The 16,343-nt window shown below is 46.0% G+C and overlaps 1 protein-coding gene across 1 annotated transcript in view; it reads right to left on the bottom strand.

Moving 5' to 3' along the window:
* The window catches only part of LOC137632966 (thioredoxin-related transmembrane protein 1-like), a 46,778-nt gene extending 31,019 nt beyond the window's left edge, over positions 1 to 15,759 (bottom strand). The window contains exon 1 of the mRNA XM_068365100.1: positions 15,601 to 15,759. Within this exon, the coding sequence (XP_068221201.1) occupies positions 15,601 to 15,746 (146 nt within the window). The 5' untranslated portion in view covers positions 15,747 to 15,759. The remainder of the gene's footprint in view (positions 1 to 15,600) is intronic.
* Positions 15,760 to 16,343: the final 584 nt, after the last annotated feature.

Here is a 16,343-nt window from a genome sequence, read left to right as displayed (position 1 = left end):
ACTGTTCAGCATAGTTATAAAGGAACCTCAACTTTATGAAAGCATTTAAGAAACTAGGAGGGCACTCAGTGGAGGGTAGACCTCCGCCACAGCAGCTTATTTCTCGACCTTGACCTAAAGATGTATTAATTGACGTGGATTTTCATACACTCAAATATAAACCAAGTTTGAAGTTTGACAACGATGTTCAAACTTATGGCCGATTATGTGAATTGGGCATTTTGCTTGACCGTGACCTTCCAAAAATTCAATAATTTCCAGCTTTTTACACAGCAGTTAATCCCTGGAAGTTTCATTACTCTATGTTTAAAATTGTGGCCAGGAAGGTGTTCACAAACAACACACACAAGCAGGGGAGAAAACATAACCTCCTTCCAACTTCATTGGTGGAGGTAAATATCCAGAATATGCATGTGTCAACTAATACCATATCATAATGCATAACCCTTTTACCCCCAGGCTATTTGGAAATTTCCAACCCTTAACCGCCAGGGGGTTATTTTTTTACCAGCACATTTTGCAGTATATTTTTTTTAAATTGCTCTAACAGCCTTAATTTTTGTCATAGAGAGGTCAGGTTGGTCTCATTCTCTTGGAAAATGCCTGAATTTTCTAAAAAAAAAAAAAAAAAGTGATCAAAAATATGAAAAAAAAAAAATTTATAGCATTTTTTTGCAAGGACGTACAGGTACGTCCATGGGGGTAAAGGGATGGCTTTTGTGAAACGTACCAGTACGTCCTTTGGGGGTAAAAGGGTTAAGAGGCTGGCAACCTCCAAGAGATAAATGGTTGCTCTTTCATTGTACGTTAACAATTCATAACGGCAAAACTTGGACACTACAGTACCTTAATTTCACTGACATCAATCTTGACAACCAAAATCACTTTATAAATCAGTAATTTGCATGACCCATAGACTAAAATAGGAAGACTATTGTATCAAGGTAAATATAGAGGGTGAATGCAGTCGGTTTTACTTCAATATGACAAATTCGAAGATAATTTGTATTTTTCCTAACCATACAAACCTTAGCTATTTACAAAGGGTTATTACTTTTAGCGTAGCTGAAATGGCGAGCCATTAGAATTTAACGAGGGTGTATTACCCCCGCGCTAGTTAGCGGGGGGGTAGGGGAGTGGTAGCTAGCTACCCCTCCTCCCCCTCACACACAGGTGAATACTCACTTTCACTTAGAGGTAGGACTTGTCTTGGGGGACAGGGCTGGCGGGCAAATATGTGTAAATAGCTAAGGTTTGTATGGTTAGGAAAAATACAAATTATCTTCGAATTTGTCATTTGTTCCGTAACCGAAATACAAACCACGCTATTTACAAAGGGTGACTTATCCCTTAGGAAGGGTGGAAAGTCCCCAGCCATACTGGCTTTGGCTTTACCCGGGGACTCAGAATCCGAGTGAGTCGCACTCGAGAAAAGGAGTCCCTGCACCTCACAAGTTCCTTGCACCGCAAGGAACCATGTGGCCTACGTAAGCTTGTGTGTGAAGGAAGAAGTGTGACCCGTCCTAGGCAGTTGACCTGGAGTTCCAGAAGGAACTCTGGGTTAGGACGTTCCCAATACCACCTCGTCAGGGTATGGGGGACGCGACAGTATTGACTCAATACTCGGAACACAAGGAAGCATGGTTTACCTGCAGAGGTTCGAGGTCAGCTATGCAGAGACCAGGATGCTGCTTCCCCGTAGAGGGGATGATGAAGAAAGAAGTAAGGGCCAGACATACTTCTTTCGTTCATGCAGACTAAAACCTGATAACAATGCCCTCAACCTTCTGCTACCTGTCCAAAAAGGAGCCTGAGGTTAGACCAGCTGTTGTGTAGCCACCACAGAGCGATAGAAAACGTATCGAGACTCCTGTGGGTCACGCCCTGCAGGAAACGGGCTGCGAAGGTCATCAGACGCTTCCAGACTCCAGCTTGTAGCACCTGCGTCACAGAGTAGTATTACTCGAAGGCGAGGGACGTTGCGATGTATCCAACATCGTGCTGTAGGGCGACGTGACGGGGGAGGGTCTGAAGACAGGTCGAGATGAATGTCCTTGAGTCCGGGCTGAAGAGGTATACTGGTGACTCTCCCCCCATGTCCTCCTTGTGTTCCCAAATCGGCTGCAACTGAGGCCAAACTGCAGCTGTTCCCAGCGCTAACCTCTCGATTCCTGTACTGGCAAGAAAGAGAAGGTCTTGGGACATCAGACACAGAATGGAGACTCAAAATCTTGAATGAATCGGACCGAAGGGTCGGGACCCTCAGATTCTGAGTCTAGCCAACAACTCAGGAGCGAGCCTGAATGTTGCCTTCCCCTCTTCCTTAGAAAGGGGGGAGTAGTAAGAGACCAAGAAGATTGCTTACACACTGGCCGTGGCCAGAGTGAGCAGAAGACCCAAGGCGGAATACAATCCAAGGCCTGTCATAAAAGGGTCTTGAGAAGATCTCTTAAAGGACTAAAAGTCCGAGCCATGCTCCAAGTTGGAGGTCTTCCTCCGACTAGGGCAGGGACGATCGTAGCTTCGCATGAGCGAGGATAGATCCAGCGGGCAGGAAAAAGTTATTCCTTTAAGCCTGAAGGTCAGGGAAAGGCTGAGCGACAGGCTTCATTGCCAAGAGCGGAAAGGAGTTTCCTCCCGCCGAAAGGCAATAAGACCGTTATTGCTGGAGAAGAGGCCTCACGGGAAGAGGTATATCTCCCACGGCACCAACCACCTTAGACTCTTCACTTTGCCTGGGAGACCCCTGTGGATGACTATCGCAGATGACGCGACCTCCGTACCGCGACTGTAGCGGGTTGTCTCTTCTAGAGGAGGAAGCGTAGTGTCTCCAGGCATGAAGCCGAAGCGACGTCCCGGTTCGGGAGAGATGTCGCAGTGTGGTTGCTTGAGTAGTCTGCGCCGTGGGAGAAGCTCTCCCGGGAGTTCCGTCAGGGGAAGCAGAGGGTCCAGAAACCGTTCTGCGCATAGTCCCAGTGGAGCTCTCCCATTGAAAGGTTGACAGACAACCTGGTTTTGTTGAGACCCATTGTCCGCAGACAAAAAGGAGGGAAGACGCAGGCGTCGAAGTTGTCCCACCATCACCGGAATGCATCTTGCCAGAGTCTCGGGGTCTGAGACTGGGGGGAAAACTAGCGGAAGCTTGAGGTTCCAAGCTGTCGCGATCAGGTCCCCCAGACCAGCACTTGCTGGTTACCCAAGGTCAAAGACCCTTAGGTACACTCTCTCTATGAGGCTCTGCTCGGATAGTCTGAGAGAAACATTCCCCTGCCTGGAATGAGAGAGCCGATGGTGGAATTGAGAGAATCTCAATCATCCCGGTATCTCTACTGCAAGATGTGAAGGTGTGAAAATGCGTCCCCTGCTGGTTAGCATGAAGTCGACACGCAACGGGGCGACTTGGCAGGAGCGGTAGGATCTGAAGAGGGGCCAGACTAAGGCCCTTAAGCCTGCCTGAATGATGGAGAGGTATCCTTCAGGTCTTGACCATAGGCCTGGACCGGAACATGCCCCCCCCCCTTTCCTTTGACAAGTCCGAGAACCGCATCAAGAATGTGGGGAAAGGACGAGAATATCCACTACCATCAAGAGGCTCCATAGGTCAACACCCATTGCAGGTTTAATAGTTCCGCTGGTCCCATAGGGCCAGGGAGTCCGGTTAAACATTGCCTGAAGCCACCGGAACTTGGATCGCCCCACATGGAACTTATCCTGAGGCGACCGTTCGGACTATAAACGGGTCAATGAGGAAAGAAGAACTAGGAAACGTTCCAAGGTAGGGCTGAAAACTCTGCTTGACTGAGAACAGGTACTGCGACTCTCCTCAGTCTTGCCACAGTCAACCGAAAGGAAGGCTCGGAGGATGTGGTAACAGAATCTGGCGTCCCCAGGTGGTCACCCATCCAAGTACCGACGTTGCTTAACCTCGCTGGACGGACGAGAAGCGGGGTTTCCAACGTGGTAAGGCGGTTGACTCAATATCATGGCCAGATACTCCAGATGTTGAGGCAGAGGAAGAGAAGGCTCCAAGCAAAATACCATGAGCCCACACTCATGGTCAGCATTCGGAAGCTTTTCCCGGCGCTGAAGAAGGTCGAAACCCGAGCCTACCGGAGTTGACCAGCCCTCCAAACAGCAGAGGAGGCGGAAGTCTGCACCTGAGCGGCCAAGAGGAAGGCAGGGAGAGTTCTCTGGGGAAACAAACCTGCTATGCCACGGCGGGATAGCCACACTGCATCATAAGCAGGAATACTTGCAGTTTAGGCTGAATTCGACGAGCACCCTGGAAGATGGATGGAATGGAAACTGAAAGTACCCGTCCTTCCGATCCAGGGTTAAAGGAGTCCTGTCGCCTCGTTACCAGTCTGATCGATTCTGCTGGTCTACGCTGGCCAAAGTTTGTTCGACAAACTTGATCAGGGCTGAGAGGTCGACTATGGACATCCCCTCTCAGATCCTTCCTTACAAGAAAGGATCGACTGAGGGGGCCGGGGGTGAAGCCGTCGATGATCCTAAGGAAGACCTTCGCCTAAGGTATGGATCATTCTGCCCAACCGGGCAACTCTGCTGATGCTATGGCATAGAGGTTCAGAGACACTGAATTCGCTGACAGAGACGGCAGGCGCGATATCCTTGGCTACTCACAGAGATTGTGCGGGAATGGGCATCGGGAAGCTGTCATTCGGATGAGTAACCTTAAGCATCCTCCCAGCGAAAAAACCTGCAATCCTAGAGTTCGTGAACTCCTTTTAGGACTATGCCCCCCCGGGGGAGTCTCCCGTGCCATCTGTTCCTGACAGGAGGAAAACTGCAATTGGACACCTTGTCCCAGTTGTCGTAGCCGATAACTTAGGCCGACGTGGTTGAAAGAAAAGGGAGCTGGAGCCCTGCAGAGTCTGGAAGAAAGCGCCTTGGAGGAGTGAAACCGGAAGTCGATTTACTCCGCACAGCAGATGTTTAAGTCTCTGTCCTTGGGCAAAGACAAAACTCTTCTCAAGGATGGAAGGGTGTCTGAGGTCGTTGACCTCCACAGATGAGACACCCGAAGGAAGCCTTCAGTCAGTGCGTCCAGATGGTACAACATCGAGCTTGTCCGCAAGTAGATACTTAACGACGAAAGGCCAAGGTGCCTGAGCTCGAGAGGAGGAAAGTACCCTTGATCTTCCTGTAGCTTCCTTGAACCAAACCTCGGGCCGTAACCGAGGAGGGAAAGAACCTGGTAAGCTCCCAGAGGAAGAGGTAAGCAGTCACCCCTTGTCCGATGGAGAAATCTTCAACGGAAAGCCCCCCCGCCAAAAATCCTTCCAGGGCGGGAGAAGGAGAGAGTACTCGTGCAGGAGAGGGGACCCTCGAGACCGACCTCTTGGGAACCAACTTCGCCCTGGGGGAAGTCACCACGAAGTCCACTCCTCTCTTTCTCTTCAGCGTAGGAGAGACAGCCGCTGGTTTGTTACCCTGGCCGGTGAGTGCTGGTTTCATAACCCTCATTAACGCCCGTGCCAGCGGATCAAACCATGTCTGCTGCTCCAAGGACACAGAGTCCGAAATCCTCGCTAAGGTGAAAGGGATCGGGCGATCCTTTGGAGAGGACACGACGGTTCCTGCCTGAAAAGAAGGTGGGAAGAATGCTGTACTGACCTGTCTTCGTCCTGCACTACCAACCTGTGCTTGGATGGAGGTGATCCCGAGTGCCGCCTAGGAGCACGCGTCCCTGCTGCTACCACCGGCTGTGGAATTCGCCGCGAACTATGGTCGCGCGAGGGCGAACGGTCGCGCAAAGGCGAATGGTCGCGCGGGCGCACAGGCGAGCGGTCGCGCGGGCGCGCAGGCGAGCGGTCGCGAGGGCGCGCAGGCGAGCGATCGCGCGGGCGCGCAGGCGAGCGATCGCGCGGGCGCGCAGGCGAGCGATCGCGCGGGCGCGCAGGCGAGCGATCGCGCGGGCGCGCAGGCGAGCGATCGCGCGGGCGCGCAGGCGAATGGGCGTGACGGCGAGGGATCGTGCTGCCGCGTAGGTGAAGAAGATCGCTGGCGGTAAGCGATGGCGAGCAGCATGTGTAGGTGAATGATCGCGTGATAGGGTGCGATGGTGATCAGCATCCGCAAGAGGGCGAGCGTTCAGGGTTGTGCGATGAGGAGCAGCATGCGTAAGCGGGCAATCGTGCAGGGTTGTGCGATGGCGAGCAGCATGCGCAGGTGAATGATCGCGTGAAAGGGTGCGATGGTGATCAGCATCTGCAGGAGGGCGATCGTTCAGGGTTGTGCGATGAGGAGCAGCATGCGTAAGCGGGCAATCGTTCAGGGTTGTGCGATGGCGAGCAGCATGCGCAGGTGAATGATCGCGTGAAAGGGTGCGATGGTGATCAGCATCTGCAGGAGGGCGATCGTTCAGGGTTGTGCGATGAGGAGCAGCATGCGTAAGCGGGCAATCGTTCAGGGTTGTGCGATGGCGAGCAGCATGCGCAGGTGAATGATCGCGTGAAAGGGTGCGATGGTGATCAGCATCCGCAAGAGGGCGATCATTCAGGGTTGTGCGATGAGGAGCAGCATGCGTAAGCGGGCAATCGTTCAGGGTTGTGCGATGGCGATCAGCATCCGCAGTTGAGGGTCGCGCGATGGCGATCAGCATCTGCAGTTGAGGGTCGCGCGATGGCGATCAGCATCCGCAGTTGAGGGTCGCGCGATGGCGATCAGCATCCGCAGTTGAGGGTCGCGCGATGGCGATCAGCATCCGCAGTTTGAGGGTCGCGCGATGGCGATCAGCATCTGCAGTTGAGGGTCGCGCGATGGCGATCAGCATCCGCAGTTGAGCTAGTAGCTGGCGAACCATGTTCCTTCAGAAGTGTTGGAGAACGTTGGCGTGCCAGCTGTAACACACGTGGGCGATCCGGAGATCGCTGGCGAGCTGATGATCGCTGACGAGCTGACGATCGCTGGCGAGCTGGTGATCGCTGACGAGCTGATGATCGCTGATGATCGCTGACGAGCAGAAGGCTACGCGTGGAAGCCTGCGCAAAGAAGAGTCCTTGACCCCGACCTGAACCGAAGTTCTAGATCGCGAGGGCGAACGTGGGCGCACAGGGCACGTAACAGGAACCGCAGGGAAGATCATCTTGAAAGCGCTGACGAACAGGAGAGCGCTGACGAACAGAAGGGCGCGCAGGGAAAACCTGACACGCAAGGGAAGAACCCCCGTGGGGGCAACCCTTTGCCCCGAAGGGATCGTTGTCCGCCGGGAGACTGATGTCCGTCGGAAGACCGCTGTCCGTCGGGAAGACCGTTGTCCGTCGGGAAGACCGTTGCCCGTCGGGAGACGAGATTAGACTGCTGTCCATCTGCACCAAGACGGAAGATCGAGAAAAAGAAGTTGTAGGCTGCAAACGGAGATTCAAAAAGGCGCCTCAAGCACCCTTATAGGGAGATGAGAGGCCCTTACGACGAGGCGGACGGAGGGCCTTACGGCGAGGGAGGCCAACAGCAACAGCAACAGAAGAAACCTCCGAGGAGGAGTCTCTATGAGTGTACTCTCTCGCGAACGACAGAGAAACACTTCGTGGAAGAGACTGGTCAGCCAGTGACCTAAAAGGGGCAATCCTCCGAAGAGGAGCCCCTGCAGTTGCCCAGCCCCTTGAGCGAAACTGCAGGTGCGACCGCTCAGCACCAAGAGCATAGTCGCACGAAAAAAAGGCAAGAGAAGAACCCCCCAAAAGAGGAAAAGCTCAAGCCTGGACAGGAAAAAACTTCCCTCGGAAGGAAAGTTATCCGCCCAAGGAGGCAAGCCTCCTGACTGTTCTAAAATGAACTGGAGAGCTGTCCGTCGACACGGGAGTACTACCAGTAGAAGGAGACACGCCCCTGACGACAATACAAGGGGGGAGGCAGCAACAGCCGAATCCCCAGGACTCAACCAGACAGCTCACACCGTTGCTATATTACAGAAACGAACTAGATCGGTAACTGTAAAAAAATAAAACAAATAATATTAGTACACATTCATTCCCCCGGGAAGGCTCCGAAGAGGAATCCCGAGGAAAAGGAACAAGAATTACACAACAGGCACGTGCCCTAACAACCACTTACACTCGCGGAAGGAGAGCTGTAACCAAAACAGAATTATAACAATTATAATTATGTAACTATGTAATTATGTAATTTAAAAAAAGAATGAACACTAAAGAAAAAAACGAAAACCCCGAAAGGAATCGTTCTACAAGCTGAAAAATTAACAACTACAATTAGATTCATAAACTAATTGAGACAAAATGTACGGCGTAGCAACCCCACCCACACGGGAAGGAAGCTACAAGGGCGTAGTAAAACATAGTAAAAGGGTGAACGACCTCAAGAGAGAGAGAGAGAGAAAGACCGAAGTCAAACTCGATCGCAACCCATAAAATTAGGCCGTGGTGGCCTAACTGCCGAGGCCTCCACGTAGATATCGTACACTACACACACACATCTGAAAAGGAAACTTACTTATTTCTATACTCAAATATATATACAAACATGAAAACATGTTTACATATATATTGAGTAAAAGAAAAGTAAGCGATTAAGTAAAGACAAAACAGACAATGGCTGCCAAGCGAGGACCAAGACAGAGACGTCTGTCACAGTCCGAGCCAAAAGTGAAAGTGAGTATTCACCTGTGTGTGAGGGGGAGGAGGGGTAGCTAGCTACCACTCCCCTACCCCCCCGCTAACTAGCGCGGGGGTAATACACCCTCGTTAAATTCTAATGGCTCGCCATTTCAGCTACGCTAAAAGTAATAACCCTTTGTAAATAGCGTGGTTTGTATTTCGGTTACGGAACAAACAATAATTCTGTCTATACTGTATAGGTTTTTAACTACCATACGTAAAAATTAAACCACCCTAATCATAAGTGTAAAAATTATACAGTTACTGCCCAAACAGGAAAACTTGTTATATAAATGTTTATATAATACATGCTCACCTTATTTATAATAAAAAAAAAACAAACACACAACACAGTAAATCAGTGTTGTGTCTTATTGGGCCACTCAGGTGTAATGCTTTCTACCTTTTTCTTTCATCGTTACCCTTTCGTCTCTTGTCCTAAGCTTAATTTTAGGTGATTAAACTGAACTACTTACTAATATCCTTAATTCTGAAATGAATTTGTATTTATCCCAAATATAGAAACCTGATTCTTTTAATAGTAAAACTCCAGTTTAATTGAAATAGCCATTAAGATTTAATAAGGCACAGTATTTATAACTAACCACAAGTGGTGGAGAAGCCAGGCTCACCTGTCAATTATCAGATTAGTACTCTTGACCTCTGGACTTTGGACTGGGTTGTTGAAGTACTCAGGTTTCATTAGTTGGGACGAATATAAATCAATCTTAACCCTTTTACCCCCAGGCTATTTGGAAATTTCCAACCCTTAACCCCCAGGGGTTATTTTTTTCCCAGCACATTTTGGTGTATATTTTTTATAGATTGCTCTAACGGCCTTAATTTTTGTCATAGAGAGGTCAGGTTGGTCTCATTCTCTTGGAAAATACCTGAATTTTCTCAAAAAATTATCAAAAAATGAAAAAAACAAAATTTATAGCATTTTTTTGCAAGGACGTACCGGTACGTCCATGGGGGTAAAGGGATGGCTTTTGTGAAACGTACCAGTACGTCCCTTGGGGGTAAAAGGGTTAAAATCTGTGACTTGTTCTTACAAAAGTACAAACCATTGTCCTTTTAATAGGAGACTCAATTTAAGAGGAAGTCCCTTTGAATTAGATTAGTGGCGGGTTTACCTAGGGATTGTCAGAGCACCTGCATAGGAGTAAAAGTGACGACACCTGCCAACATCCTACGTCTGTGCATAGGGATCCAACAGGCATTAGGTTAGGTGCATACCAAGAATAAATGGTACTTGCTTACACTAGAATCCATAACTTCCTGTAGGACCCTAATGAATATATTGCCTCTGGCAACTACGCCCTAGAGATTGACGAACTACTTCATACTTTAGTCTCTGTGGTGCGTGCCAATGAGCATGGCATGGCGAGCATGAGCATCACATACCGTACATACTGGTCACCAGATTGTGACGGACCGTGTTGCCACTCGTGTGTGGTGGTGAAGGACTGTGTTGCCAATCTTACGAGGTGGTGAAAGACAGTGTTGCCAATCGTGTTTACCAGAAGGTGCATCTTGTTGACTGTACTGTAATAGAAATGAGAGCAGTTCGGGGTGGTTCGCTGATATTGCTCTTGGTTGCTCGTGCGAACTTCTCAGCAAGCGGACTGATCGCTCCTTACCGCATCCCTAGTGACACAAGAGTCACAAGAAGATCAATGATCGCATGTCTCATCACTGGTTCTCTGTTGCGAGTAAGCGATGGAACTTCACCTAGAGCAATTTTGCTCAGTCCAGTATGTGGTCATGCAATAGTAGTAGGAACATACATTCCAGTGCTATGTACCAAGATACCTTCTGTAGCCAGTTCTCGGTACCGCACCGTACCTCTCTTGTGTAAGAGTAGAGAGATTGGTGAAGTCGATCCGTCATCCTGGACTTCTTCGTTGATTTCTCTCTTTTCTTCGGATGATGTGCTCCTGTGTTCGACAGCGGCAGAAATCAAAGTGACTGTGGGGGGATTTCCCATCTACTACCGACATCTCGTTATAAGTTTTAACTACCGAGTTCCCTAGTTGCACCGATTCATTCTCATATCAAAGGATGGTGGTTTGTGCTTGTGTAGAATCAAAAGTAAGGAGGATGTGAGAACAGAGGGAGGCCTTAAGTAGAAGGATAAGCAAGTGTAGCCGAGGGCCAAAGGAACACTGCAAAGCCCCTTGAATAACACGGAAAACGCACCAGTGACGGTACTCTCCCATGAGAAAGGAGGAACAGTGACATATAGTTATGCCTACACTCCAATACGTACATTTTGACTTAACTACCCGATTGTCAACAAAGGCAAAGAGAAGCTATTTAACCTTATTCTGATTTATTCTCATCAGGACAAGGAAAATAAGCAATTTACATTGGGGAATGAAAGGAATATGTTAAGCTTGTTTGTAAAATACATAATCATTGGGTCCATCCTGGTAAATTCTACATTACAGAAGGAAGGATGGCATAACTTTAAATAATGATACATGTAGTCTACCTATCCAATTGAAGAGATACACTTAAAACCAGATAATTCACCTAAAGCCCCATTAGGTTTTTTCTAATAACTCAACCTAGAGGTCCAGCTCTCTTTTGAATATGCGGAAAAATGTTGGTAATTCTAATTTAAACCAAGAGAGGATACAGATTTTTTTTCATATCTTCTTGATATAATTTGAAAAACTTCTCATTTCTATTGGCCCCTAAGTTAGATGCCTATAGTGGTGCCCTCTGTTGAAGTGATGTAGAACTAGTCATAACATTTACTCACTGCCCCACCTAGTGGACACTCACTGCAATCTTGCAAGCTTTACATCCCTTCAGAATCCTTGGTAAGGAGGAACCATTTTGTTTGCTGAAGAAGAACCTGCTGATATTATTGTTATATATCTTCCGAACCTAAAATCACTGACATGGTGGCAAAGTGGGATACTCGAGAAGTCAAGACCTGAAATCTGTGTAAAAAATGGAAGAATCTACCAAGTTATCTAAGGAGAAGCAATCAAATTCACCTGTTATCGTCACCATGTGCTCTCAATTCCAGTATCTACTCACACAACTAGATGCACAAATTAGTTTCGACTGACCCTCTCACTTATCAACTGGCTAAACTGTGCATTTTAGTGAAGAGTGACATACCAACTTATGCCTGTGTCTCGCTGTGATGTAAAACAAACTAAACTTTTAGTGCTGTGTATGATAATAGGAGTGTTTAGTGCCAACTTCAGAATACATGTTATACGAGAGTGAACTCAGCATGCCTTCGCCACACCAAGCAGTCTTATTTTGCTCTCAACTCCACTGCGTACTTGTCCAAAGATATATTTTCTTCAAAATCTAAAGGATTTTTCTTCTGGTCATACCCTCGGTCCACCAATTTTCATTGAAATTGGCTCAGTAGTTTCTGCGTAATGTTCAAAAACAAAAAATTAACTTACAAAATATTTGCAATTTACTCAACATTGTGTTCATTTTCAAACTAGTGCTGCATACTTGTACTTTGATGTACTTTATCCAAAGTGTTACGGGTTCATCCTTGGGTCATACTCAACATGACTACCAAGTTTGGTCAAAATCGGTTCAGTAGTTTTTGTGCAAAGTTGTTCACAAACAACGACGGGTGAATACGTACCCTTCGCAAAATCTTTGAATTTGGGGCAAGCAATGAGGAATTAATCATACTTTAAAATAGGCCAAAACTGTTTCATAAAAATTTGTTGGTCCTCTTATCCCTTATACTGTTTAGAAATACAGTACCTCAATTTAGACAAATTGAGTACGACATGGCGTCCCAACCTGGGTTAGGGAGAAACATTTTGAAGTGTACTGTTATTATTATCACTAGCCAAGCTACAACCCTAGTTGGCAAAGCAAGACACTATAAGCCCAAGGGCTCCGATAGGGAAAAATAGCCCAGTGAAGAAAGGAAATATGTAAATAAATAAATGATGAGATCAAGTTAACAATAAATCATTCTAAAAACAGTAATGTCAAAACAGATATGTCAGATATAAACTATAAAAAGATTTATGTCGGCCTGCTCAACATGAAAAAAACACAGAGAAAGATTTACCAATATTTTTGTTTTGGGAGGTTGGTTGATCACTGGGCATGTGTTACCTCAGGCATCGAAAAGGGAAGTTAAATCGCATTTTACTCTATCAAAGGGATAACTCCTAAAGCTTTAAAACCTGCGCCTAACCTAACCTACTTTAGCGCGTCATTAAAAGGGGTGCTAATGCCCACCTGCAACCTCTTTACTTCTGCTAAGCCTAGTTAACAGATGCAAAAGCCCTTTTACATCATCATCATCTCCTCCTACGCCTATTAACGCAAAGGACTTTGGTTAGATTTCACCAGTCGTCTCTGTCTTGAGGTTTTAATTCAATACTTCACCATTCATCATCTCCTACTTCGAGCTCCATAATCCTCAGCCATGTACGACTGGGTCTTCCAATTCTTCTAGTGCCTTTTACAAATTATTTCATTTTTTTTTTTTTTTTTTTTTTACAAAAAGGCAGACGAGGTTTCCGAAGAGTTAACTTCAAGTTGCAAATCTGTTTATGATTCATAATGCTTTTCTATAACCTTTAAAATCAGACAAACTTCAGCATTACCCCATGAAAAACAAACTTACGGACAGCGATAAAATAAACTACCGCTTAAGACCATTTACACTGGGATAGTCCAGCAAACTATCCTTGTGCAAAGGCTTACTATCCTGGAAAGTTTACTTGCCGCTAGTTACTGGCGCCATTGAACTATCCCCGTGTAAACCGACCTTTAGCTCTCTACCAGCAAACCAGAATGCGGACATTTCCTTGCAGGCGAATGTTGGAAAGCACAGAAATCACAAGGGTTAAGGTAAGACTTTCAAAGAATAACGCCCAACGTGTACAGCAGCCGAACGTAACTATTTCGCATTACTGTAGGCCACCTCATGAGCGTTTAGATTTATACATTAATTTCTAGCCAAAATGGAATTGGCTATAAAAAAATGAGTGGTTGATAACTACTTGGGGATATATCTCTTTACAATTAATGGGTCTATTTTTCTATATACCAAGTCACTTCCACCAATTTTGGGTGGTGGCCAACATTAAAAAGTTGAAAAATTAAAAAAAGTGGACCTTATCCTCTCTACCCTCCTCCCAGCCTGACGAGGGACTCGACCGAGTTCGGCTGGTACTGCCAGTGTGCCACAGTCCACCCTTCCCCGTTATACACCACACATGAAGCTTCATTAAGCTGAATCCCCTACTGCTGCTGCCTCTGCGGTCATCCAGGTGACCGGAGGAAGCAGCAGGGCCTACCGGAACAGAGTCACAATCGCTCGCCATTCATTCCTATTTCTAGCACGCTCTCTTGCCTCTCTCTCTCACATCTATCCTGGGACGTAATAATTTACATATCGATCGTATAAATGCGAACACTATTTCAAAGATTTATTATTATTACTTGCTAAGCTACAACCCTGGTTGAAAAAGCAAGATATAATTCAAAGGGCTCCAACAGGGAAATAATAGCCCAGTGAGGAAAGAAACAAGGAAATAGATAAACAAGAGAAATATTAACAATCAAAATAAAATATTTCATGAATAACTAAAGCCATCTAAAGAATGTAGTATGAATTATAGGTAATTATACTTCAATTTCCAGCCACTAACATAAACCAATATTTTTCTAACTGGTTAACTTTTCTAATATGAATTTCTGACCATTAATATTGTAAATCACTTCATTTTTTAGGTTTTTCACCACCCAAAATGCTCATTTTAGACTGGGATCCCCTATACAGTAATTATTTCCTTATTTCCTTTCCTCACTGGGCTATTTTTCCCTATTGGAGCCCTTGAGCTTATAGCATCTTGCTTTTCCAACTAGGGTTGTAGCTTGGCTAGTAATAGTAATAATAAAAAGGGGTATGAAAACTTTTTAACGGCTTTATCAAAATATTCATGATTGGAAATGGATAAAATAATTTAGCCAATAGGAAAAATATGGGATGTGTGTATGATAGCGGCCATCTATATGTTTGATTACGGCTACCTTAGAATACTGTAGTGTAAGAGGGGTCGCAGGGGGGCTTAAGGCCCTCGTTAGGTACGGACAAGGCTTGTAGTTTAGGTTAGTTAATGTGCATTTTTAATACACACAGGAGGAACTGGTCGCTAATATACAAAGGGTCCCCTTAATTTCTACTGCTATGCTATGATAGAATTAGGTTAGGGTAAACTACGTCTTCTTAAATCAACTATGGTGATTTTAATTTATAGAAGCATAAGGCTACTCATATCTTACATATATTTATTACTATGGGGCCTCAAGGTTACGTTAGGCTACGCTAAAAACGTATGGCAGCAAAGTAGCCTAAATACTAGATATATAAGCCGTAGCCTAGCCCAGGCCTTACGGTGATTAACATAAAACTTGCCAATTAACTAGAACTCAAATTGGATACGGTTAATGGCAAACCAAACTAGTTTTTCTCATAACTTTCCCCGAAAGATAACGTTAGGCTACGGTATTAACGTATGGCAGCAAAGTAGCCTAAATATTAGATATATAAGCCATAGCCTAGCCCAGGCCTTACGGTGATTAACATAAAACTTGCCAATTAACCAGAACTCAAATTGGATACGGTTAACGACAAACCAAACTAGTTTTTCTCATAACTTTCCCCGAAAGATAACGTGGACCCCATCCAGCCAGACCTCGGTAACCTAACCTACATCACTAAACCGGCATATAACCAATCGATATCGACTAACCAATCCTGCCAGTCAACCGGCAGGATGTAAAAGGTCAATTACACGTGGAAACAATCACAGACAGACAGGCAGACAGACAACAGACAGGGCGTAATAAGGCAGGTCTGCGAAGGGCCTTTCTCAAATCGTCCGCAGCTCATCCGCCCTAAAACATAAATTCACTGAATAAAATGGCGATTATCTCTTCAACTTACAACTTCACCATCCATTCTCCCTCGAGCATCTGGTGCCAGTTATCTTCGTCGAGCTCTATCACGCCCGCCTTGCCCGAAATTTGATAAATGCATTGCAAAAGAACTAAAAAGAAGAGGACCGCGGATCTTCGCCTGTCAACCGCCATCTTCGGTGGTGACGTCTATGATAGACTGGATTATCGTACATGAGCCTTAAAATTGTCGTTTTTCAACCAAAATTATCGTACACAGTTTCAAAATAATAATTAGGGAGTTACATGATCGACTTATTTCAAAATATTTTAGTATAATTGTTTAATTATACACACATATACACATATGTGTATACCTAAGGTATGTATCGTACATCGTACTGGACCTAAAATAATCGTATATGTACGATAATTATCGTACGAATAGCACCCCTGCGTCTATCCCAAACAAGGTTACCAGGTTTCTTAAATGAAAGAAGGTCAAAATTTAAACAACGGAAGCTTTAAAAGGCCCAAACCATTAGTATAAAAAGGATAAAAATATAACATTTATGGCCCTCCCATTTAAAACAGGCCAAATTGATATATTTGGCACGGAAAAAGGCCATAATTGAGGGGGTTTGGCCGGACAAAAAATCCAACCTGGCAACTCTGATCCCAAACAACGACGTCGACGCTTCTGATTGGTCGACGCCGTCGCCGCAGATCCGCGCGGGAGATTCGAATGGCCAATGGCGTCATAGTTATTTTTTAGTAGCCTTTCTCTATTAT

The sequence above is a fragment of the Palaemon carinicauda genome, chromosome 42 (genome assembly GCF_036898095.1).
Source record: "Palaemon carinicauda isolate YSFRI2023 chromosome 42, ASM3689809v2, whole genome shotgun sequence".
NCBI lineage: Eukaryota > Metazoa > Arthropoda > Malacostraca > Decapoda > Palaemonidae > Palaemon > Palaemon carinicauda.
This window is presented reverse-complemented; position numbering and strand designations above follow the sequence as displayed.